Raw genomic sequence first — 24,907 nt, 5'->3', positions numbered from 1 at the left:
AACTTGTAGTTAATACAGTATGCAGTACCAAATTATTTACTTGTTTGCATCGCTGGTATTTTCGTTACTGGAAAAAGTGAGAGCCATTCTATTTTTTAGGTCTTCCGCAACAATTTATAGTATTGCCAAGTATCTGTTTTAATCAGTTATGCTGCTGCGGCACTGTGGAATTGATACACGATACTGTAAAGAGGAAGTGTCTCGGCCGGCCGGAGTGGCCGTGCGGTTCTAGGCGCTACAGTCTGGAGCCGAGCGACCTCTCCGGTCGCAGGTTCGAATCCTGCCACGGGCATGGATGTGTTTGATGTCTTTAGGTTAGTTAGGTTTAAGTAGTTCTAAGTTCTAGGCGACTGATGACCTCAGAAGTTAAGTCGCATAGTGCTCAGAGCCATTTGAACCATTTGAAGTGTCTCGGGAAGAATTGAACTGCAGCTATGACATGTAGCAAATTAGCGACGTATGAAACATTGAAATTATTTCGGGGCTGAAATTTTTCCGTTTTTACTTTCTGGTATATTATGTTCAGTATTCGTTGATCTGTAGGGGAGCAGAAATACGAGGGTGTGCTGAAAAGTAATGCCTCCGAATTTTCTAAGTGAAAACCTTTAAAACTTTTTAAATAAAACAAACGTTATTAACATTCCACATCTTTATTCTTCTTGTCTACGTGTTTATTTCTCAACGTGGTCATCCTGCCGGCAAACACCTCTCTCCCAAGTGGAGAACAGGTTTTGGATACCGTCACTGCAGAGTGTCTGACTTTATTTCTCAACGTGGTCATCCTGCCGGCAAACACCTCTCTCCCAAGTGGAGAACAGGTTTTTGATACCGTCACTGCATAGTGTCTGACTTTATTTCTCAACGTGGTCATCCTGCCGGCAAACACCTCTCTCCCAAGTGGAGAACAGGTTTTTGATACCGTCACTGCAGAGTGTCTGACTTCGTTGATGAGGCCACAACCCCGTCTCTGCGTGCACCGCTTCATCACTATCAAACTGAAGTCCTCGAAGTTCCGAAGTTTTGGAAACAGATGAAGATCGAATGGGGCCAAGTTGGGATTGTAGGAAGGATGACCGACGAGAATGAACCCTCGTGTGGGGTCTGACATTGACATGCCGAAGAGATAGTGCTCCGCGTGTGGACGATCACTTCGAATTCGAAACTCTGTTACAGCACGCTGTTTCTCACGCACCGACAAAGTTGCGTTACGCACCGCCATGTTACACGCTAGAATTCGGAGCTATCTAGCGGCAGGAGACTGCTAATATCTAGACACGGGGAATAAAGATATAGATTTTTAATATACGAGGGTGAGTCAAATGAAAACCTTAAATTTTTTAAAATATTATTTATTGTGCAGAAGTGGTACAAAGCTGTATCACTTTTCAACATAATCTCCCCCACGCTCAACCCAAGTCCTCCAGCGCTTACAAAGTGCATAAATTCCTTTAGAAAAAATTCTTTTGGTAGTCTGCGCAACCACTCATGCACCGTGAGGCGTACCTCTTCATCAGAACGGAACTTCTTTCCTCCTATTGCGTCTTTGAGTGGTCCAAACATATGGAAATCATTTGGGGCAAGGTCTGGTGAGTATGGTGGATGAGGAAGACACTCAAAATGCAGGTTTTTGATTGTTGCAACTGTTGTACGGTCAGTGTGAGGGCTTGCATTGTCATGTTGCTGACAGCAATACACATCGCTTTGATTTGATTGCAGGCCGCAGATGATTTTTTAGATCTGTGTATGATGCACTGTTGAAAGTGGTCCTTCTAGGCATGTAATGCTCCAAAATGACGCCTTTTTCGTCCCAGAAGAGAGTCAGCATAGTCTTCCCTGCTGATGGTTCTGTTCGAAACTTCTTTGATTTTAGTGATGAGGAATGGCGCCATTCCTTGCTCGCTCTCTTCGTTTCCGGTTGGTGGAAGTGATCCCAGGTTTCGCCCCAGTAACGATTCTTGCAAGGAAGTCATCACCTTCTCGTTCAAAGCGCCGAAGAAGTTCTTCACAAGCATCAACATTTTGTTCACTCATTTCAGGAGTCAGCTGCCGTGGTACTCATCTTGCAGACGATTTGTGAAACTGGAGCACTTCATACACAGTGTGGTGTGCTGACCCATGACTAATCTGTAAACATGCTACAATGTCATTCAGTGTCACTCGGCGGTTTTCCGTCACTATGACTTCAACTGCTGCACTGTTCTGTGGAGTCACAACTCGTTGTGCCTGACTTGGACGAGGAGCATCTTCCACTGAAGTCACACCATTTCTACTCCATTCGTAGACTTGCTGCTGTGACAAACATGCATCACTTTACTGAACCTTCATTCGTCGATGAATTTCATTAGGTTTCACACCTTTACTACGCAAAAACCGAATAACATAACGCTGTTTTTCCCTGGTGCAAGTCGCGAGTGGGGCGGCCGTCTTTATACTGATACTGCGATAGTACTTGTGCATCTGCTCTATGCTGCCACCTACAGTCCATTCTGCGCGCTGTTTGTAGCACGCTTACCAACTTACAGGATAACGACGCGAAATTTCGATTGTTATTACAAATTTAAGGTTTTCATTTGACTCACCCTCGTATATTTTATTTTAAAAAATTGAAGAGTTTCACATAGAAAATTCGGAAGCATTACTTTTAAGCACGTCCAAGTATTAAACACATACTCATTCTCCTCGTCGTAGTGCAGTTTCGCAGTATGTCTACTTTAAAATAAGCATGGTGGCTTGTATAATTCGGAGGTAATGACTCAGAATTTCATGTATAAATTTTAATTACAGCTGAACAACGCTCGAAATGTGTTTGTACAGTCAACGGACTGACTAGCTCCACACTCCCACTCTATGGAATTTATCTATCACGTGTCTCATAAATATATGGCCATACAGTCACAAAAATTGTACCTGCAGTACTACCTCTTTATTACATTGTATCTTGACGCTTTTCAATACATAACGCGTTTCTTATTAGTGTGATAATTATAATCAGACTGCTGTGGTACGTATCTATCGAAAGTAACTGCACCTCCTTTTGACATATTTCAGTTTGCATCCATAGCAGCAACAGTCATTCGTCGTTGTTGTTGCTTATATGTAAATGTGTAGGTTCAGAGCAGATAAGTTCAGTATTAAATGTGAGTCTTACAGTTAGCGCGAAGTGTAAACAAACTGCGTTATGCTCAAGTCATCTGACAGTTACGGTTTGATGTTGGTGACTTGCGCAGTACGCCATGCTTACTCCATAGGCATTCCTGCTCTGTGTTGGGTGCAGTAACTGGAGCTAAAGATGAATTTAAGCTAGTGTAACATAATACTTATGGCTGAATGAAGTGTTAACTTGCCTGTGAAAAGGTGTTCCATGTAAAGTGACACTTTGATTAATTCTTTACTGTTCTCCATATCTGCGTTTCAGGGAATAATGACGTATCTTAGTATTTCGTAAAAGTTTACCTTTTGGAATTAGAACTGAAAGAATTGTGTTTGTTACTCATTAGCATGATATGCTATTGCCATCTGATATCAGCTTCTACGTACTCTGTGCAAACTTACATACGTTTCTTTCTTCATTAGACGTTCCACATTTAGTTAATGTTGGTCTGGCCACAAGTTACTTACACCAAACGCCAATGGAATTGAAATAAAAAGAGTAAATCTTACCGGAACGCCTATCAAGTGGGATATCCCGGTAAACTGTATTAGTCAGAGGTACTGATGAGCTCAACGAACTCGAAACTGACTTTACAAGAAGGGCATTAAGGAACGTTGGGTTAAATGTTATTTTAATCCGAAGTTATTGCTTAGACCTAGTCAAAGACTATACAATGACTCACCACATTCGTGTACGTATTTGATAAACTTAGAGGGGAAAGATGCATTTGGCGGCCTACAGTACTTGCTTTATCCACATCTCCAACCATGAGTGGAAAGGGAACGAGGCAGATGAGAGAGGTAACAGGTCTCCTCTACCCAAACCGTATTGTAGTCTCCTGATTAAGAATGTATATGTAATCAGAATGCTGGTTTCTTGATTCTAAGACATGAAAAGATAAACATATTTTTAAGACCAGGAGGAGCTACCACGTTATTGTCTCAAAGCTGAAAGGCTATATTTATTAGTAACAGTGCACCTACGAGTGAATATAATGTTGCTGTGATCTGTAAGAATGCGGCGTACATGTTACTTTTTGTGAGAGAGGAACAGATGGTAATGAAAATGTATGCTTGTTCAGAAAACCTCCACCAGTGACGTTTTTCGGAATAAAAAAAGCGGTAAGTGCATGCTACAGATAAACATCGAAAATTTCGGTATATAAACACTGTGAATTATTAAATCTTAACATTATTCAGAAGGACTGTTGTTGGGTTTTAAGGTTGGTCGTCTCCTGCTTTCCAATGTACCTGTGCCTAGTGCGTTCTCGGCCGTGTATTCTCACTATCAGAACATTTAAGCAAAATTAGCTGTTACATTCGCGCTTTTCTTAATATCTCTGTCAAGTAGTGGGTGGTAGTTTGGGTTCTCCGCCCTGATAAAATACAGTACAACTACAATGTTACGTTCACAGACAGACGTCCGTAAGACTCTAGAAGAAAGTACGTTATACTGTCTGCTATGCCCGTGGTGAGTGCTGGTCATAAAAGTTCTATATTCTATCTATAATTTTTCAATATAAATGGATAGATCTTCTGTTAACTGTTATGTCATAAGTCACCAATAAAATGAAGCTACAATCGAGGATCAGTGAATTACTGCTATTTAATTTATATATTTTAATTGAACTTACAGAACCAACAATAACGTTCAGATAACAATGCAAATTTCTTAGTCAAATATTATCAGTTCGTTAACAAATTTGAAACTGATCACTTGTGACTTATAATGAAAGGTGTGTAAAAAGGCCTGCGAGAAGAAAAAGAAACAGTTTTTTTACGTTATTATGTCGGCAGTGTTGAGTATCACGGTAGACCGTCGAATTCTACACGTAAAGACTTCCGGAATTTAGTACGAGAATTTTTTTTACTCTTCTGCTAAATGATAATCATATTTGATCGGCTATTGTTGCGCTTGTTTGTAAAACGAGTGGCGTTATTTTATGTTATGCTTGAAAGACCGGCGAGAAGTACAAATCGATTTTTCTTGCCAGAACAGTGATTCGCAGCCTGTGTTTTGAAACAGCACCCTCCCGTAAATGAAACCGTTCAGAGAAGACGGAAGGTGGTCTAACATCAACACGCATTTGAAATTTGTCGTTGGACTGAAATGCGCTTTAGTCAGCATTGTTTGCGCCTAGAAACTTATTCGTGAAACTGCTTTCCTGCGAGTTTGTTCGTCTACAACGAGAAGGATGCGCCTACGCCATCATGTTTGGAGCTGTCTCTGCGTTAATTGTTTATCAACAGAGATAGCTACGCAAATCTTGTAAGTTGTAAATTATCTTCTGCTTTTACTTCTTTTCTTGTTATCTTGAACTGTCGGCACCAAATGTAAATGGTGTTTTGATTTTAATTTCTGCTTTTAGGAATTCACCAAGGGTTTCACGATGCTACATGTTACGCACGTGTGATTCCAATTTTTTTGTCGAGAAAGACCTGTTTGTGGAGAGGACCATTCGAGGAACTGTTCCTGCAACAGCTCTGTAAAACGACGCAGGGTAATAAAGCACATTTTCGCTTGGTAATCGTTGACAGTTGTATACTTTCAGCTTAACACTAGATGATCCAGTTGAGTTCGCAGTTTGCCACGATAACCGCACGGGCGCCGAGACCGAAACGGCGCGCATCTGGCCGTTCGCATGAGAGCGACCAGCCGCTGCTCAGTAGTAATAGTCGTCCTCGTCGTCATCCAGGTCGAAGAAGGGGATGATGAAGTCGATCAGGAAGAAGGCGGAGTTGATGATGGCGAGCGACCCGCAGGCGAGTCCGCAGGCACGGCCGTTGTAGTACAGCGGCGGCCAGCTGTGGATCCTGCGCACCTTGTCGATCAGGTTGCTGCCCGCGGCCATCTGCAGCGTGGCACCAGTCAGCGAGTAGACCATGTCCTGCAGGCAGCAGAGCGCAAGTCAGCACGTGACACTATCCAGCCAGCAGTCAGAAACGCTATAATGACACCAACGATTATTAGTCCGTCATAAACAGCAAGTCCCTCTATAAAGTTATGAATACACAACTGGTCAAAGGTGTGCGGACAATTATTAGTGGACATTAACGTGGGGTGTCTGTATCCTTCGCCTACACAGGGCGATTCAGCTGTCCCTACCAATGGGTTTTATGCAGCCCGCAACGCCTTCAAAAAGCGCGCGGGAAGCTCATATTCTCTCGCTCGCTATGTGCAAGCTGTTAGTCTTACAGAAACAATGAGCACGATCTTTTTGTATGGAATTTAATGTAGTTAAATTTGGTGCTGTTGTACGTTTTCGCTGGAGGCCACAGTTTTCGAGTTATTGAAGAAAAACGCGTTTGGAGGTCACTTTTGTAAGTCTTCGTGGACAACTCGAAAAATGTAGCCTCGGACGGAAGCGTGTCACAGTATAAAATTTAGCTACATGAAGTTACAAAACGGCCCTCTTCATTTTTTATATAGGATTATATTCTGTGCTTCACGAGCTAGAGAATATAAATATCTCGCGTGTGGTTTATGAATGTTTGCAGGTCGCTTAAAACCCATAGGTAGGGGCAGCTAAAATACCGTGTGTAAAGGCTTGAAATGTGCTGGGGATTCTTTCAGCGATGTGTCTGAACGTATGTAGAGGAACAGCTGCCCAGTCTTCTTAACGACCGGAACCATGGAAGGTAGAGATGTTGGACACTGAGGTTTGGAGCGAAGTCGACGTGCTGACGCATCCCAAAGCTGTTCCATTGAGTGCAGATCAGGATGCTGGGCAGGGCGTCTACATCTACATCCACGTGATTACTCTGCTGTTCACAATAATGTGCCTGGCAGAGGGTTCAATGAACCACCTTCAAGCTGTCTCTCCACCGTTCCACTCGAGAACGACACGCGGGGAAAACGAGCTCTTACATTTTTCTGTGCGAGCCCTGATTTCTCTCGTTTTATCGTGATGATCATTTCTCCCTATGTAGGTGGGTTTTACCTTTTCGATGTCATCCGTCAGTCCCAATTTATGCGGTTCTCACACCGCATAGCGATACTCAAGAATAGGACGGACAAGCGTGGTGTAAGCAGTCTCTTTGGTAGACCTGTTGCACCTTCTAAGTGTTCTGCCAATGAATCGCAGTCTTTGGGTTGCTCTACCCACAATATTATCTATGTGATCGTTTCAATTTAGGTTATTTGTAATTGTAATCCCTAAGTATTTTGTTGAATTTACAGCCTTTAGATTTGTGTGACTTATCGCGTAATCGAAATTTAGCTGATTTCTTTCAGTACTCACGTGCATAACTTCACACTTTTCCTTACTCAGGGTTAATTACCACTTTTCGCACCATACAGATATCTAAATCATTTTGCAACACGTTTTGTTCATCTGATGACTTTACAAGACGGTAAATGACAGCATCATCTACAAACAATCTAAGACGGCTACTATGTCGTTAATATAGATCAGGAACAACAGAAGGCCTATAACACTTCATTGGGGAACGCCGGATATTACTTCTGTTGTACTCGATGACTTTCCGTCTATTACTACGAACTGTGACCTTTCTGACAGGAAATCACGAATCCAGTCGCACAACTGAGGCGATACTCCGTAGGCACTCAGCTTGGTTAGATGATGTTGTGAGGAACGGTGTCGAAAGTTTTCTGGAAATCTAAAAATATGGAATCAGTTTGACATCCCCTGTCGATAGCGCTTATTACTTCATGAGTATAAAGAGCTAGTTGTGTTTCACAAGAACGATATTTTCTGAAACCGTGCTGACTGTGTGTCAATAAATCGTTTTCTTCGAGGTACTTCATAATGTTCGAATACAGTATATGTTCCAAAACCCTATTGCAAATCGACGTTAGTGATATATGCCTGTAATTCAGCGGATTACTCCTACTTCCCTTTTTGGGTATTGGTGTCACTTGAGCAATTTTCCAGTCTTTAGGTACGGATCTTTCTGTGAGCGAGTGGTTGTATGTAATTGCTAAATATGGAGCTATTTTATCAGCATACTCTGAGAGGAACCTGACTGGTACACAATCTGGACCGGAGGCCTTGTTTTTATTAAGTGATTTAAGCTGCTTCGTTATTGCGAGTATATCTACTTCTATGTTTCTCATCTTGGCAGTTGTTCTTGATTGGAATTCAGGAGCCGGCCGCGGTGGTCTAGCGGTTCTAGGCGCACAGTCCGGAACCGCGCGACTGCTACGGTCGCAGGTTCGAATCCTGCCTCGGGCATGGATGGGTGTGATGTCCTTAGGTTAGTTAGGTTTAAGAAGTTCTAAGTTCTAGGGGACTGATGACCACAGTAGTTACGTCCCATAGTACTCAGAGCCATTTGAACCATTTGAATTTTTGGAATTCAGGAATATTTACTTCGTCTTCTTTGGTGAAGGAGTTTCGGAAAACCGTGTTAATATATCTGCTTTAGTGACACTGTCATCAGTGACTTCACCGTTTCAGGAATGTTATTATTAACCATAAACTATTGCCACATACATGATGATGTATGACAGAGCATATTACTATGCTGATACAAACAATCGTTGTCTCCCAATTCTTTCGCTACTGTATTCAGTACACAATGCAGTAAAATGTTTTCGTATCCTACAGCATTTGGCACAATAATGGAATCAGTCCCTAACCAAGAAAAACACCGCCAAGCCGTAACACTACCTCCTTTGCACTTCACTGTTGGCATCACTCATGATAGCAGGCACGTTCGCTAGGCATTCGTTTCCACAGACTCTTCTGTCGGATTGCCACAGGATATAGCGTGATTCATCACCCCAAAGTACTCGTTTCCAGGCACTCACTACCAAGAGACGTCTCTCTTTACACCACCTCACGCTTCGTTTAGCATTAACTACAAAAATGTTTGGCGTACGAGGAGCTGCTCGACCATGGTTGTTTTTTAACTTCCTACGCAATCATCCTTCTAGCTGGACTGTTGGCAACACTTTGGAACGCATGACTGATTCCTTCATCTTGTTTTATGCGATTTTTTACAGCAGACCTCTGCAATGCTCGACGCTTCCTGCCCGTTAGCACGTGTAGTATGCCTAGTCTTATTTAACTGTTGCTGTTCCTTCGCCTTTCCGCTTCTCACTCACTTCACCCACTGTTGACTTGGGCAGCTCTGGAAGGGTTAAAGGTACATGGTGGATTTGTTACTGTCGTGACCGGTCCGCGTTCGAAAGTCGATTAGGTCTTCTGACCGACCCATTATGCTCTTACTGCCTGTGTACTGACAACACATTCCTTCCCGCCTCCTTTTAAGCGGTTGCATCCATCGTTGACATCTACTGATCAATTCCGCATTACCTAGGGATGTCCGAATAATATTGATCAGGTAGCGCAAGCCTCTTCACAGGTCGGAGGAAGGTAAGGCTGTACGACTTACAATACCAGTATGATTGGTAAAGCACTATGCTGTTGAACGCTGAGGCTGAGTGCAGCTTTACTGACTTTGTTAATAACTATTGCAGTTACTACGGGAATGGCCCTGGAAGCAACAATCTATTGCCCATTTGCGCTATGCAGATTGATATCAAGCTTCTGTCGAAGGTCAAATGGTTTTCTCGTTATAAGGTCTCAAGAGTGCCAATCGAAACAAGTCGTTATAGTAAATGCCGGCCGCGGTGGCCGTGCGGTTCTAGGCGCTTCAGTCCGGAACCGCGAGACTGCTACGGTCGCAGGTTCGAATCCTGCCTCGGGCATGGATGGGTGTGCTGTCCTTAGGGTAGTTAGGTTTAAGTAGTTCTAAGTTCTAGGGGACTGATGACCTCAGATGTTAAGTCCCATAGTGCTCAGAGCCATTTCTTTATAGTAAATACTGTGATTATTTACGGTTAAATGTGTGTAACGAAGTCCCAGAAGCAATGAGTTGATTTGGTATTCCAATTTTGAATTCCTGGAAGCCAACCACCAGTTATGAACGAAAGAATTGTGGGAAAGTTTCAACAGGGGATGCATTCGTCACAGATAACTGAAAAATCGAGTGGAGAACGGAATAGTGCAAGACAGACGCATAAACACAGACGAATAAAATGTTCTTGGGTTACAAACCGTGTCAATTGGTTAAAACTACACGAGCTTTCGGCCAAGCATGACACTTAACATTGGCCAAGAAGTGCTTGGCCGAAAGCTCGTGTAGTTTTAACCAATTGACACGGTTTGTAACCCGATAACATTTTATTCAATGTTATCGCCGCGAGACTCTGCATTCATACAAACATAGACGAGATACAAACTTTTCTTACCAAAATATTTCTAGTTCTTTTCTTGGTGAAACTGTTTCCGAATATTGTGGCTAGCGAATATCAAAACTGGTAGTCGATCGGACCCCAGTAACTGAGTGATCAACACTTGAAAGAAAGATCGGCGGCAGCACTGATATTTCGTTCGCGCTATGACGCAGATGAAAAAATGAAGTAGTCCTGTGACATTATTGGCCGGGGTTTCGACCGCCTGGTGCAAGTCACACCATTCGACGCCCTTCAGCGACATGCGCGTCGATGAGGTTGAACGTAATATCTCCGAGTGAACACGATCTCCGACCCGAGCGGGAACTCAACTGATGATAACACTTTCCTTGATCAAATTGTTGCTGGTATTGAGACGTAGATGTCTCATCTCAGTCCCGGACTAAGCGCTAATCACTCTCACCACCCAGAAAACCACTGAAATGCAAAGAATCGCGGATAACATGAATACTCGTGGCGACGTCCTTTTTGCTTTTATTTTTTTTTATAGTAATATATTTTATAGTAATATAGACTAAGTTATCTGTGCACCGTTCAATCTTTCGACCAACTTTGTTGTATGGGAGCGAAAGCTGGGTGGATTCAGGTTACCTTATCAACAAGGTTGAGGTTACGGATATGAAAGTAGCTAGGATGATTGCAGGTACTAGTAGATGGGAACAATGGCAGGAGGGTGTCCACAATGAGGAAATCAAAGAAAAACTGGGAATGAACTCTATAGATGTAGCAGTCAGGGCGAACAGGCTTAGATGGTGGGGACATGTTACACGCATGGGAGAAGCAAGGTTACCCAAGAGACTCATGGATTCAGCAGTAGAGGGTAGGAGGAGTCGGGGCAGACCGAGGAGAAGGTACCTGGATTCGGTTAAGAATGATTTTGAAGTAATAGGTTTAACATCAGAAGAGGCACCAATGTTAGCACTGAATAGGGGATCATGGAGGAACTGTATAAGAGGGGCTATGCTCCAGACTGAACGCTGAAAGGCATAATCAGTCTTAAATGATGATGATGATGATGATGATGATAGTAAGGATTTTCTCGGGGTGGTTTTCATGCCAAAGGCCATTACTCTCAGCGCAGATAGATACAGTGAATCCCTTAGAAAACCACAACAATCATAGGCGTGGCATGCATTCCCGCAGTATTGTGCTTCTCCTCGACAGTGCCCATCTCACATCACTGCACCCAGAGAGCATAGTTCGATGAATTGGAATAGAAAATTGTTCATCGCCAACCATAGGGCCTGAAACGTTCTTCGATGATTTTCTCCTTCTTACGAAGATCATAATCTGCCTGGGTGAGAGACATTTTGAAAGTGATACCGAGGTGAAGAATGCAGTGAAACATCTGGATTAATGAATAGCCGACAGCTGACTATGACACAAGAATTATAAAGCTCTTGGACGTACGTGAGAAATGTTAAAGTAACGGAGGTGCTTACGAGGAGAAATAAAGTAAGCTTCAATTTTGTAACCAATATATTTAATATCAATAAAATATTTCTTGAATTGATCGGACGCAAACGGTTGTTGCTTCCTGTTGCATTACCCTTATTTCGTACATAAATGAGAGTCGATGGAAATAGCAGTAATAAAGGTAATTTTAATCACTGCCAAGTACAGAGGGAAGTTGCAAGAAGGATTTTCTGAGCCTTTTTTGAGATCAGGACAGAAATATTGCTAGGAATAGATTCTCAACACTCGTCTGCAGTTGCGTGGTGAATGATATCCAGGAGTGGCGTATGGTATTAAAGATGGCCCTGGTAGGTCTGTTGAAGATAGGGTCGTAGAAGAACGAAATGTAAATAGAATGCCTAAGGGATGATATATTCTTGATGACGGGGCATTTTTCATTGCTTCATAGGAATTTAATGTGTTAATGGAAGTGATAAAACATGGAAGCTTGTAAATATCCTTTGAAAAGACAAAAGTAACTTCGAGTAACAGTGACAACACAGCCCGTACAAACATCAGATGTGGAACAATAAACGGCGTGGCTAAAATGAAATACCCTGGCGAATGGAAATATAAATCTTTCATATTTTCGCTTCAGAACCGAAAAAAGAAACAGCTTTCCAGTATGTTAATGTCAAGAAAGGTAAATGGTAAGATCCGTGATACTTTCCAAGATGTCTGTCTTCTTCCTACGGCATAGACATGGTTTCGAATAAATGATTGCAAAAAATGGCTCTGAGCCCTATGGGACTTAAGAGCTATGGTCATCAATCCCCTAGAACTTAGAACTACTTAAACCTAACTAACCTAAGGACAGCACACGACACCCAGTCATCACGAGGCAGAGAAAATCCCTGACCCCGCCGGGAATCGAACCCGGGAACCCGGGCGTGGGAAGCGAGAACGCTACCGCACGACCACGAGCTGCGGACTAAATGATTGCATCTTCGAAGATTATTACGCCGCCTTCTCACGTTTCTAAATATCTAACATCGGTTTTGGTCACTAGAATGAAATAACACATCCTTGTGGCCTCAACAACTGGCAAATTTGGAGTACATGCGCTACAAATGTTAAGATCTATAAGGAAAACAATCTACGTTCCAGTTACCTCCCTCCTAGCATGCCTCAATGGATTGGAATAAAAATGATATAAAGTCGTGTTGACCACCATTCATGAGTTTTGTACGTAGATACTAGGGGATAAAGCTATTGTGAAAGTCAAGACAGCCATACAACAAATATTCCAGGGGATCCCATAGTTTTTCCTAATCTTTTCGCACAGTCCGTGTAAGAGTGTATGGTCTTCAATACACCTGTTTTAGATAACATTTTTCTTTGACTGTTATTTAGAAACCAGTACAATTCTCTGTTATTATAGGCGATTAAGACTAGATCGTTTTTCCGTGTCACTGTCTTAGGAAATTGTGTACCAGAGAAATTATCAGTGTATATGGAAACGGTCAACTCGCCATATAAACTATACCGAGCGAGGTGGCGCAGTGGCTTACCCCATTGTACTCGCATTCGGGAGGACGACGGTTCAAACCCGCGTCCGGCCATCCTGATTTAGGTTTTCCGTGATTTCCGTAAACCGTTTAAGCCAAATGTCGGGGTGGTTCCTCTGAAAGAGCACTTACTCCATCTTTCCCTAATCCGAGCGTGTGCTCCGTCCCTAGTGACGTCGTTTTCGACGGGACGTTAAACACTAGTCTACCCGCATAAACTATGCAGCGCGGTATGTAGTTACAGTGTAAGAATTTTTTATTCCAAAAGTAAAATGCCGATAGATATTGAAAACTCGAGATTACAACAAGCTAGACGACAACTAACAAGGCTGGTTAGAACACTACTACATTACACGCATTTTTCTTCAATTTTTTTGGTGTCCATTGTCTGCTTAACACTCTAACTCACTGCCTTTAGTTACTTCCTCAGGCGAAAACTGAAGAAACACCTTTCTCTCGTCGAAGAAAAACCTTTCCCTCGCCGTTTGGCAACATCTGTGACGTAACATGTTCTATAGTATTTTGAGAACGGCATTTCTCGAAAAAGCAACTGCGGCAGAGCATCTGATATACCGAGTTCATTTGCAAGATTCTTTTAAACGACATAACATATGCCGAGTGTTGTAAAGGGATATGCCGGTTTTATTAAAAAAACGTTATACGGTCTAAAATTTATTTTGTTTAGAATAATTAATGGGATCAACGAGAACTCTTCACATTGTTCTTAAGACTTTAAATGAAATACGAGTTAGTCTATGAGGTAACGTGCTGGTAGCATGGTGGTGCGTGCGCGGGCACTCACGATTTTGCGCGGTATGCGCTCGTTGGTGGAGAGTCCGATGAGGGTGACGGTGACGATGATGATGTAGCCGCCGTACGTGATGTGCTGCAGCACGCCCGTCGACATGTTCCCCGGCAGCGTGTGCACCGCCAGCGCCTGGCACACCATGCTCAGCACCTGCGCACAAATACGAGAGATATCGAATACAAACCTGTCATTGGAGTCCAGCACCAGGCTCGGACATGTCTTTAAGCTTCACCTCCAACTTTGTTCTTATTTGTACAGGGTGTTAAGTAACAGGTCAAACAAAGCCAATAAATATGGGCCCGAGTACGTAAACTCTGTGAGGTCCGTTGCTCAAAGGAGGGGTGTAACGTGACGCCAGCCCATGGCATTGTACCCCTCTGCCATTAGGCTTAAGAAATCACTCACTCCCTAAACTACAGATATCGCCCATGACGTACCGCCCAGACAAAAGGATGACTCGCCCCCTTTCTCTGCTTCTAATCGCCGTGCGCTAGTTCCAGGATCTTCCAGTAATTGCAGCTCACGCTCCTTCGTCTCAGACGTGCGAAGTTATCTCAGTGGCTGTGTTAATCTTCAGTAAACGTATTTCCATTTTAATGTTTCCGCGAGTTTGCGGTGCATGGTCTGAAAAACCAGTCTAATATTGTTAGTGTGAAATTTTAACATTGGGAAAAACGGCGCAGGAACGCACTTAATGTTGAGGGGATCTTTTGGTTACAACAGTTAACGCCTGTCATAAACTTGTAGCTGGATTAGCGTTTCAGAAACTAAATGGTCCATCCGTATCCAACAGATGACGACAGGTACTAATGACATCACACGAGGAATCTTCGTAGAAGTGCGGAATTTAATAAAGCGATGTTGTAAACAGATCGTCCAACACCTCTGTATTTCTCTGACCGAATTTATTGTACATGTCAGCGAGTGCTATTCTACGTCTCACATTGGATGGTGGCCCTGTTTTGAACTATTCTGCTCATCCTGCAGTACTAACTTCGGAGAGCCAGTGACATGCATTCGTTCTCGGAGCTCCTTGACGTGAATTATACTGGACAGCGATAAATGCTTTCCAACAGACTGCAGTGTGGTCGTACAAGAATGGCGGAGAATTCATTGTTGTTGCAGAAACACTTTGTAAAGCTTGGCGACATGGGAAATGTTTGCCATCTCTTTGCCACAATAAGTAAGCAAACCTCAACCACTCCACACTTCCACCGCTTCCTCCCTCCCTGCCCCCCTCTTCTCTCTCTCTCTCTCTCTCTCTCTCTCTCTCTCTCTCTCTCTCTGTCTGTGCAGAGGCGCCATACGCGCACTACAGGAAATCTGAACTTAATTACGATCGCGGAGAATTGTGGGAAATCATAGATAGAAATTAAGCCCCTTCTGACACTGGTGGAAACTTCAGCAACTGCTCTAAGTGAATAGAATTTTTTTGAATGACAGGTTTAGGCGACCAGTCTTGGGGATGTGGCTAATATCCTGAAACTAAGCACAGATAGTGGCAATGACTATATCTTTCTTTATCCCAGGCTAAGTACAGCTGGAAAAATAAAGGATCATACAATGTCCGTGCTTCTTGGAATATTTGTTATTGACAAGACAGATTATAAGAAGAGTTCTAAGGCGACCGCGGGGAAACATGCAGCTAAATAGAAGATGCACACGAAGAACTGGATTCCCTGCCATAAAACGGTGTAGAACATTACTCACGACCAATTTAAGTAGAGACAGGATAGCTCATTTGTGTGTGGCGACAAATGTAGTTGTACATGTGTATGATTACTATATAATTCACTCGTTAAGTGTTTGGCAGAAGGTTCAGAGGAACACTTTTAGACTACCGTTACACTCACGAGTAGCACGTTGGGAATATGAACACGTCAATCATTCCGTGCGAGGTCTAATTTTTCTTATTTTATCATGATGGTCATTTTCCCCTGTGTTGGCACATGCACCGATATTTGATCGGGCTAACAAAATCGATTGAGGCATGGCACCTAAACACGATATGTTTTCTAAAATTCGGTTCTCGTATTCGGGAAGTTGTGTGTCAGAATGCCTTGAGGAAGATTACATAGACACTACTTACTATTTGAGCGTTGTGTATTAGCGGGCTCCCGACCGTTTTCGATGTTCTAAAACAGGTCACGTGACGTGATTTCGCCACTTCTATCAGAGCGAAAGCGGCAGTGTTTCACGAACACTTCAGCTGTTTGTAAACGTACATCGCATGCGAGTTCCTTCTAAACCAAATATTCTGAACGTAGTTCTCTCGGAAAATTAGCCCCATGCGTCACGTTTCTCCTCCCGAGGGTGAAAAATCAAGTGCACGTGGGTAAATATTTGACTCTTTTTCAGGAAATTCAAGTAGAAACATAACGAAGAGGGGCTCTTGCGCTTTGAGTGGAAGGAGTTTTGAAGTTGACGGTGGGGAATTACACCCAGGTAAGTACCAGCGGAAAAATGCTCCTATCGGAGCACAAAACATGCGAATACGTTCCTGTTTAAAAGACTGACTGGAAGGTGGGTTACCAACTGCCTCATTCTACCTTCCTCAGCACCTTTAAAAGTTTCCCAAAAGTACTGGATTACGAATATATTCGCGCTTTTTTGAGCATGGGACTAACCTCAAATTCCCACAAGCTCCCGTAACCGTAACTCACACCAACTACTCCATCGCTGTAAGTCGCTCATGCCCACCCACTTCCAGTTGCTCTTTCTCACTCATTTAGCCCAACTCACTGTCATTATCTCTGTGTGTCTCTCGTGGCACAGCCAACGTCCACTTCGTTCTGTCCCACTACTACAGTCTCCTCTCACTGTCTCTGTCTCCCTCTTGCTCTCTCCTACTGCTACTCTTTCATTCATCCATTTATTCCTTCCTACTACTGCTCTCTCTTCTCACTGCCACTATCTCACTCTTCCTGTTTGGCATTGTCTCATACTCTGCAAAAAGAGCCAAGCGATTTGCCCCCATTCGCCTAATCAAGAGGAAGTGTGTAATATTCATAATTTGACCCTGTACTGTAGGATAGTGACAGTAAGAGGATACTTCTGTTGGACATACAAATGGTCCCTAGCCAACGGGCTATCCAGAACACTTTGACGCTGGCTTTTTGTCACCCGTAGGACCCGAGGTATGAAGACCTGAAAACCCGGTTTCTATGCGCGGCGTTTTGCAATGTATTAAGAGCCCATACTGCGTCATGCATACTGATTAATACTCTTGGGGATAGTTTAAGTCATTTCTTCTGTACTGTAGGCAACGGCCCCTAACAGGGGAGTTGGGGAGGGGATGTTGCGGTTGTGCCACCGTTGCCAGGCGTTGTCCGTGGCCAGCCGCCCTTGTTTGTGCGCCGGTAATGAGCCGTCGCTAAATAGAGGCAAGGCCTCTGCCACGCGCTGATTAGACCCTGCCTCCGACACAATCGCACCAGCGCGACTCCCTGAATGCCGTACACTTCCAGTTTTACTCAGTTTTTCCGTAAGCTGTGCGGTCACTTTGTGGCTCTAAGTTCCTGTCTGACACTCTAGTGTAGCTGCAAAGAATTTTATTTCGAAGTAGTCACAATTCTTCAGATACTTAACGTCTGTTAAAGTCAGGACTTGCTTCACCGCACTAAGTTTTGAGAATGCGTTACTGAAAATTTGCAAGAGAGATTCGATACGGTATTCTGCTGTCGTTTAGTGTACTTAAAAACACGTGAAAGACCAGTTCACTGTTGAGATACAAGTGAAACGAGACCAAGGCTGTAGACATCGAAAATAACTGTCTTGTCGTGTCAGCTTTAACTTACTATATGGGACTGATGTATTTGCGGAAGACTGTGTTGGGCGAATTCATTTGTGAGGAAATGTTGGACTACCGCAGTATAGATTCAGTTGCGGACAACAAATATAACATTCTCTGGCTTGTTGAAAAGCATGCGAAAGAGTGCGTTATTACACGTTTTCATGTGCAACTTCTGTTGTTTATAATCACTGGAATTTTGAACTCACTGTAGATCCTTTATGTAAGACCACTGGTCTCTATGGGAAGAGCGATCTAGCAGTATGGCGCAGTTACGGGTGGGGCGCTGAACCCTCTAATGTTCCTTTCATCCTTTCTGGGGTAAAGAATTTAACTGCCATCATTTTGACATTTTGAAATACAATTCCCGCAGAGGCTGCGTTTTTTACGCAATCTAGCCGAGAAGATGCTTGTTACACTGTAGAGAGAGTTTTTAAGACCTACACTCGCACGTACTGTACAGTCTGTGGTAGAAACGGTTTCGCTACGATGTAAAAAGCTTCGAATGAGAACTTCCTCGCCGTTGGTAAACGATGTGATATAAATATATCTCGTGATTATACGTAAGTGTAAAATGTTCTGTTGGCGATGACCTCTGGAGCTCTTAAGATAGACCAGTGTACAGTTTTTCATTCGGTTATTAAATTAAGAAAGGTTAGATGTTTATAACGGAATCGACGAAGGTTTAAAATTATTTTGGGGGACACTCCATGTAAGAAACCTCCGTTTAACTTGCGCTAAAGATGTTACTGATAGACATTCGGGATGAATACCGACACACTACTGCTTTTCTGTCTCTTACGAAGAGCAAGTCCAGTTGACAAGAAGCCACTTCAGATGTTTGTCACGATAAGGAATTCTGAAGGAAGGTGAAGTCTACAACGAAAACACTGTGAAAAGGATTATTTAAATATTCCAAACCCGAAATCAGGCCATACTTGCCGATCCACAAAGAGTTAGTTTATGCCGTAGACCTGAATAACATTTCTGGTTAGCTTCTAAAGCGGTACTGAGCGTGTGAGCTTGCGCGTATGTCACTTCGGCGTCTAATTTTGACACATTTGCCGAACATAACTGCAGGTAGTCTGCATAGTCTCAGTAGCCACGAAGTTTACGTTTCGCTGAGTTTTTAAGTGTTGGCGGGACAAGAACTGCTCCCGGAGCGTGCTGTGAGCACACAGTACTCGAGGTGAGCGGCCGCTTGCAGGTAGAGCAGCGCAGCGTAGTACCGCGGGCGAGCACTCACCAGCTGCAGCACCTTGAGGCCGATGCGCACGGACGTTGTGAACGACATGGCCGGGAGGCGTGCGGCGACTGCTGCCGCCAGACGCGGGACCGCTGCTCCGCCCAGCAGCTGCCGGCAGGTGGCAGGGGCCACACGTGGCGGTCGGCCACTACTGTGCAAATACCGACACATTGCCTGCACCACTGGCCACGCTCGTGGAACGGTCGCCTTCTGATTCATAGTATCCGGACACATATTAGTGGAGATTAAAGGCGCGTACACACTAGGCCAACGAACGATAGACACTGGATTCGGCTGCAGTGGCGTTCGGCTTCACATCGTCACCAAACGAATGGCTCGAAGCCAAGGGATTCGGCCATGTGGAAACGCAGTCGGCTCTGATAACTTGCCGACGTTGCCCCCGTTTTGTTATTGTTATAAAATTAGCGTTTTAATTACAATTTCACGAGCCCATATTATGAGGGAAGCAGAGAATTTAGCAATCGTTGCATGTGCAGCGCTTATTTTACTACAAGAAGCTGATCATCAGAAAAGAACAAGAAGAAACGATGTTGGTGGTGGTGGTAGACCTCTCTTGTAAAAAGTAGAGGTGTTAAAGAACAATATTAGTGTCGCCTTGAAGCTGAACTGGAATATGAGCTATTTCATTATTTTTTCCCCGAATGAAAGCTTCGGATTTCGAACTGTTATCTAATTCCGTAGGTCCTAAAATTTACAAAGATGACACCTCTTTAGGAGAGCTGTACCTGCAGCAGTAAGATTACTATTCACTCCTAGTTTTGTTTTTTTCTCTTTGTCTTTAATGGCGGAAAAAATGTAAATAAAGACTCCATTTTCTTTTTCACATCCTACACATTTCTTTCAAATGGCTCATTTATTTCTCTCGAAGCCTCTAATCTTTTTAATTTGAATTTATAATTGCAGTTCTTAGAGGCCCATAAATATATCCATTCACAATAAAACTCCGTCACCTTTTCTCTCTCCATATTCCAGTCCATACTTCAATATTTTTAAACGCAGTAAATGCACACCCTTAAAGAGATCGAACAATGCTTGGAGGGGGAACACTACTTCCAAGTTAAGGTCTTCAGAACAGCTACAAGTCGAGCTCAATACGTTGTATTGGGCGGTTTGGTCCTTAATTTTAACAGTTAACTGCTGTACGTTAAAATGTAAATTCCAGAGTTTCTGATGGTCCTCTTGTTAAATTAAGGAGTTAAACTGGTCAATAAAACATACTAACTGCGCCTTGTTGCGGTTCTAAAAAACTTATATACGAACCCGTTCTAGAGACAGAGCAAATCGATACTGAGCGAGCGAACATTCGACCCGGTGTCCACACTAGGAGAGGGGTCCCTAGGCTAACCAACCGCCAGCACTTCGATGCTACAAAAAATGGCTCTGAGCATTATGGGTCTTAACATCTGAGGTCATCAGTCCCCTAGACTTAGAACTACTAAAACCTAACTAACATAAGGACATCACACACATCCATGCCCGAGGCAGGATTCGAACCTGCCGCGTGGTTCCGGACTGATGCGCCTAGAAGCGCTCGGCCACAGCGGCCGGCCCGATGTTACCGCCAGCAGACTAAACCACAACCAAGACGAACCGCTTTGTTTGCTCCGATTTCGGCCCTTGCACACCAAGCAAATATCGGTCAACGAAGCGGTTGCCTGTCGTTCGTTGGTCTTCGTTGGCGAGGTGTGCACGCGTCTTAATATGGGTTATGTCCCCTTGGCTTTTATGAAGGCCTGAACACTTCTCGAAAGACTTTCAAACAGGTGTGTGAACGTCTTTGTGGGAATGGCAGCCCATTCTTCTTCAAGAGCCGAAACCAGATCAGGTAGTGATGACGTTGGACACTGGTATCTGGAGCGGAGTCGACCTTCTAACTCACCCCCAAAGTGCTTCACTACGTTCAGGTCGGGACTCTGGGCAGGCCCTCTCCATTTCAGGAATATTGACTCACATATGCTGCTTTATCGCGCTGATTCAAACAAATATCGTCTGCGAACTGTTCCTCTGTTGTACACAGTACTGAATGTTGTAAAATGTGCTGATATCCTTCCAAATTTGCCGTTTTCTTAAGCGTAATGACGGGAATACATCCTAACCACGAAACACATCCTTATACCGCAACGGCCGCGCGGGATTAGCCGAGCGGTCTCAGGCGCTGCAGTCATGGACTGTGCGGCTGGTCCCGGCGGAGGTTCGAGTCCTCCCTCGGGCATGGATGTGTGTGTTTGTCCTTAGGATAATTTAGATTAAGTAGTGTGTCAGCTTAGGGACTGATGACCTTAGCAGTTCAGTCCCATAAGATTTCACACACATTTGAACATTTTTTTTATACCGCAACACCACTTCCTCTGTACCTCACTCTTGACATTTGCCAAAACGAAACTGTTCCATCGGATTGGCACAGGATACAGCATGAGTCATCACTCCACCACCTGCTGAATCGCTTAGCACTGACTACACAGCTGTGTGGCTTTACGAGAAGCTGCTCGACCAATTTTACCCATTCTTTTCAATCCCTTATGCATAGTCATTATGCTAGCTGGACAGAGCGTAGCACGCTGGAATTCACAAGGGATTCCTTCCGCTGATTTCATGCGATTTTTTACAGCCACCCTCCGGTATGTTCAACGGTCCGTGGCCGTCATTACATAAGGTCTACCTGACCTTGGTTTACCTGTGGTTGTTTTCCGCCGTTTCACTTCAAAGTCATATCACCAACTGTTGACTTGAAGAACTGTGGCAGGATTGAAATGCCCCTGATGGGTTTCTTACTCTGGAGATATCCAGTGACAGATCCAAGTTCGAAAGCTCTGCTGACCGACCCACTGAGCTGTTACTGCTTCTCTACTGACAACGCAATACTTCTTGCTTTCTGTTATACTGGCGGATACGCCTCTCGTGACATCTGGTGCTCAATTTCACAGAACGGTGTCCGGATACTTTTGATTAGAGGGACACTGGTGTCTGGAGCGAAGTCGACGTTCTGACTGATTCCCAAGGTGTTCCGCCGGCCGGGGTAGCCGAGCGGTTCTAGGCGCTACATTCTGAAACCGCGGGACCGCTACGGTCGCAGGTTCGAATCCTGCTTCGGGCATGGATGTGTGTGATGTCCTTAGGTTAGTTAGGTTTAAGTAGTTCTAAGTCCTAGGGGACTGATGACGTTAGCAGTTAAGTCCCATAGTGCTCAGAGCCATTTGAACCATTTTTTTGAACCAAGGTGTTCCAATGCATTCAGGTCGATCGGAATTCCTTGTTCTTCTTCATTTCATGGATTAGACTTGTAAGTGTGCTTAGTCGTCACAAAAATCGCACCATCTTTTGTTAGATCTTCCGAGGCTTCTTCTCCCATATTGTTTGTAATCTGAAGCTTATTTTTGGAAGTTTTTTATCATTCATTCTTTATATGTGTTCATAACAGTTGTTAGGGAACTTGTTTATTTTCTCCTGGAATGTCTCAGCGTCTAGATTTTGTCGTCCTATTTCTTTCGTAATGCGTAGGCACTTCAGAAAGTAAGCAACACGTGTCCTCCAACGCTAAGACCATTAAACGAGAGCCGGCCGGCGTGACCGAGCGGTTCTAGGCGCTATAGACCGGAGCCACGCGGCTGCTACGGTCGCAGGTTCGAATCCTGCCTCGGGCATGGATGAGTGCGATGTCCTTAGGTTAGTCAGGTTTAAGTAGTTCTAAGATCTAGGGGACTGGTGACCGCAGATGTTAAGTCCCATAGTGCTCAGAGCCATTTGAGCCATTTTGAAGTCGCCTCTTACATTGTGTTCTAACGTAACCTCCTGTTCTTCTTAGAAATTTTATTTCCGCACCATATATTAGAATTACTGCTCCTCCCCTTTTTTTTTCTAACACAGCTTTCGCTGCCATATAAAAGTAGTGAAAGGGCCACAGCTTCATGCACCGTTATTTTTGCTGCATTTCCACCTTCAGCGCGTTATAGATAATTCCACTATGACCACAGCCCACCAAGGAACCGAGTGGAGGCGCTGCTGGCGTGTGACACGGTAAGGAAAGTGCATAAGCGAAGCAGGAACAAAGGGGGAATCATTGTAGCGATGGTGCGGACCGCAAATGGGGAAATCCGCTGACGTAGACGAGTTTGACAAGTGGCAAATTTTTATGGCCAGCATCTATGGAAAGTGGTTGAACCCCGGTGAAACCTTGAGCAGGCGAAAGAGTGTTTGACGTTCTCGCCTCACAGTTACGGCTGGTGTGGGCACAGGGTCATCGAATTTGCACTGCGGATCAGCTGAAACCGGTCGTTCATATGCCAGGTCGATGATCTAGTCCGGATACGGTGTCATCCAGATGAACAGCTACTCTAAACATGCTCCGCGGCCCGGACGCAGGCCGGTGGGCCACTATTATGCTAGGTGGGACATTAGCCTGTGCTTCAGTGAGACATTTGGTAGTAATCGAAGGCACCATGACAGGGTCCCCAACGGTGATGGCATGTCCCAGTAGGGTAATTGTCAGTATCACAAAAACAGTTACATGGTGCGCTTAGAAGCATGATAGTCAATTCTCGATGTGCTTCCCACCACATTCGCCTGATCTGAACCCGACGGAACAGATCTAGGACACATTGGAGCATCAGGTCCTCGTCCACAATCCACCGGCCCCTAATTTCGTGACCTGCACGTAGACTTTTTTTGCCAAATGCCTCCAGAAAAGTACGAAGGACCTGCCGAACGCATGCTACACAGAATCGCTGCTATATAAAGTTCGAAAGGTGGAGCAACAGGCTGGTAAGCACGTGACCATTTATGTTTTGGCTCCTCAATGGATGTTCAACTCTGACCAACTATGTTTTAAGATCTTTATTATTATCGTGTCCAATGTAACAATCTAAATAGCTGAATAATGATACTTGCTCTAATATTATGTCATCTATAACAGTTTTTACTTGAGCCTGGATCTCTGCCTTGGAACGCCATTACCTTCGTTTTACCTTACTAAATTTGTACATTATATTCTTTACCTAGGTTACTTAAATGATTGATTGAACGCTGTAGACCGTCTTCTGATTCTTGAAGTAGTAAGGCATAGTCTACAGGTTGTAAAATATTTTAAACATTGTTTTTTGATACCTCGATATAATTTATTATACTAATTGAGGTAGGTAGGCAATTCCGTTAATTATTACCTTCCTCGAGTGGTGCCGTTGCGTTGTGACATTAATTGGCGTTTTTGACTCAGTTCACCTTCAGTAAAGGGTAAGGAAAGAAGCCGCCGACGAGGACATATGAGACGGAGCACAAGTTCGACTTTGGGAAGGAAACCAGTCGCGACTTTTTCAAAGGAATCGTCCCGAAAATTGACTTTCGCTATGTAGGAAAACCATGCAAATCCCAGTTCTAGATGACCAGACAGGGAATTAAACTTCGGTCTTCTCGAAAGTCGGACCAATGACATGACCACTATGCTACCTGGATCTATTCGTAGAAAAACACTCCGAATAATGCAGCATGTGTTTCTTACTTTGCTCTTCGCTGTCGTTACATTTGATGCACGTAGGATAGATGTATCTCCATCTCACTAAATTGTCTTTGAACATTTCCTGTCCTGCCCACAGCTGTATATTTGTATAGGGCGTAGTGAGGCAGTGAGGCGGGATCTGTCGTGGGATGCTGGGGAAGGTTTTTTCTAACGACCCACCTCTTTCCGTTTCAAATGACCTGGTTATTTATCGTGATG

At 43.9% G+C, this 24,907-nt stretch overlaps 2 protein-coding genes across 2 annotated transcripts in view; one reads left to right on the top strand and one right to left on the bottom strand.

Annotated features, from left to right (window-relative positions):
• The window catches only part of LOC124775900 (adenylosuccinate lyase), a 492,241-nt gene that overhangs the window by 181,982 nt on the left and 285,352 nt on the right, over positions 1-24,907 (top strand). The gene's annotated exons all lie outside the window — the stretch shown is intronic.
• LOC124775901 overlaps positions 4,937-24,907 on the bottom strand; it is a 71,144-nt gene continuing 51,173 nt past the window's right edge. Inside the window, exons 4-5 of the mRNA XM_047250736.1 lie at positions 14,138-14,293; positions 4,937-6,038 (exon numbers count right to left, since the gene is read on the bottom strand). Coding sequence (XP_047106692.1) covers positions 5,814-6,038; positions 14,138-14,293 — 381 coding nt within the window. The 3' untranslated portion in view covers positions 4,937-5,813. The remainder of the gene's footprint in view (positions 6,039-14,137; positions 14,294-24,907) is intronic.

This window comes from Schistocerca piceifrons, chromosome 2 (assembly GCF_021461385.2).
Source record: "Schistocerca piceifrons isolate TAMUIC-IGC-003096 chromosome 2, iqSchPice1.1, whole genome shotgun sequence".
NCBI classification, from domain to species: domain Eukaryota; kingdom Metazoa; phylum Arthropoda; class Insecta; order Orthoptera; family Acrididae; genus Schistocerca; species Schistocerca piceifrons.
The sequence above is the reverse complement of the archived record's forward strand: the minus strand, read 5'-3'. Positions and strand labels throughout refer to the sequence as shown.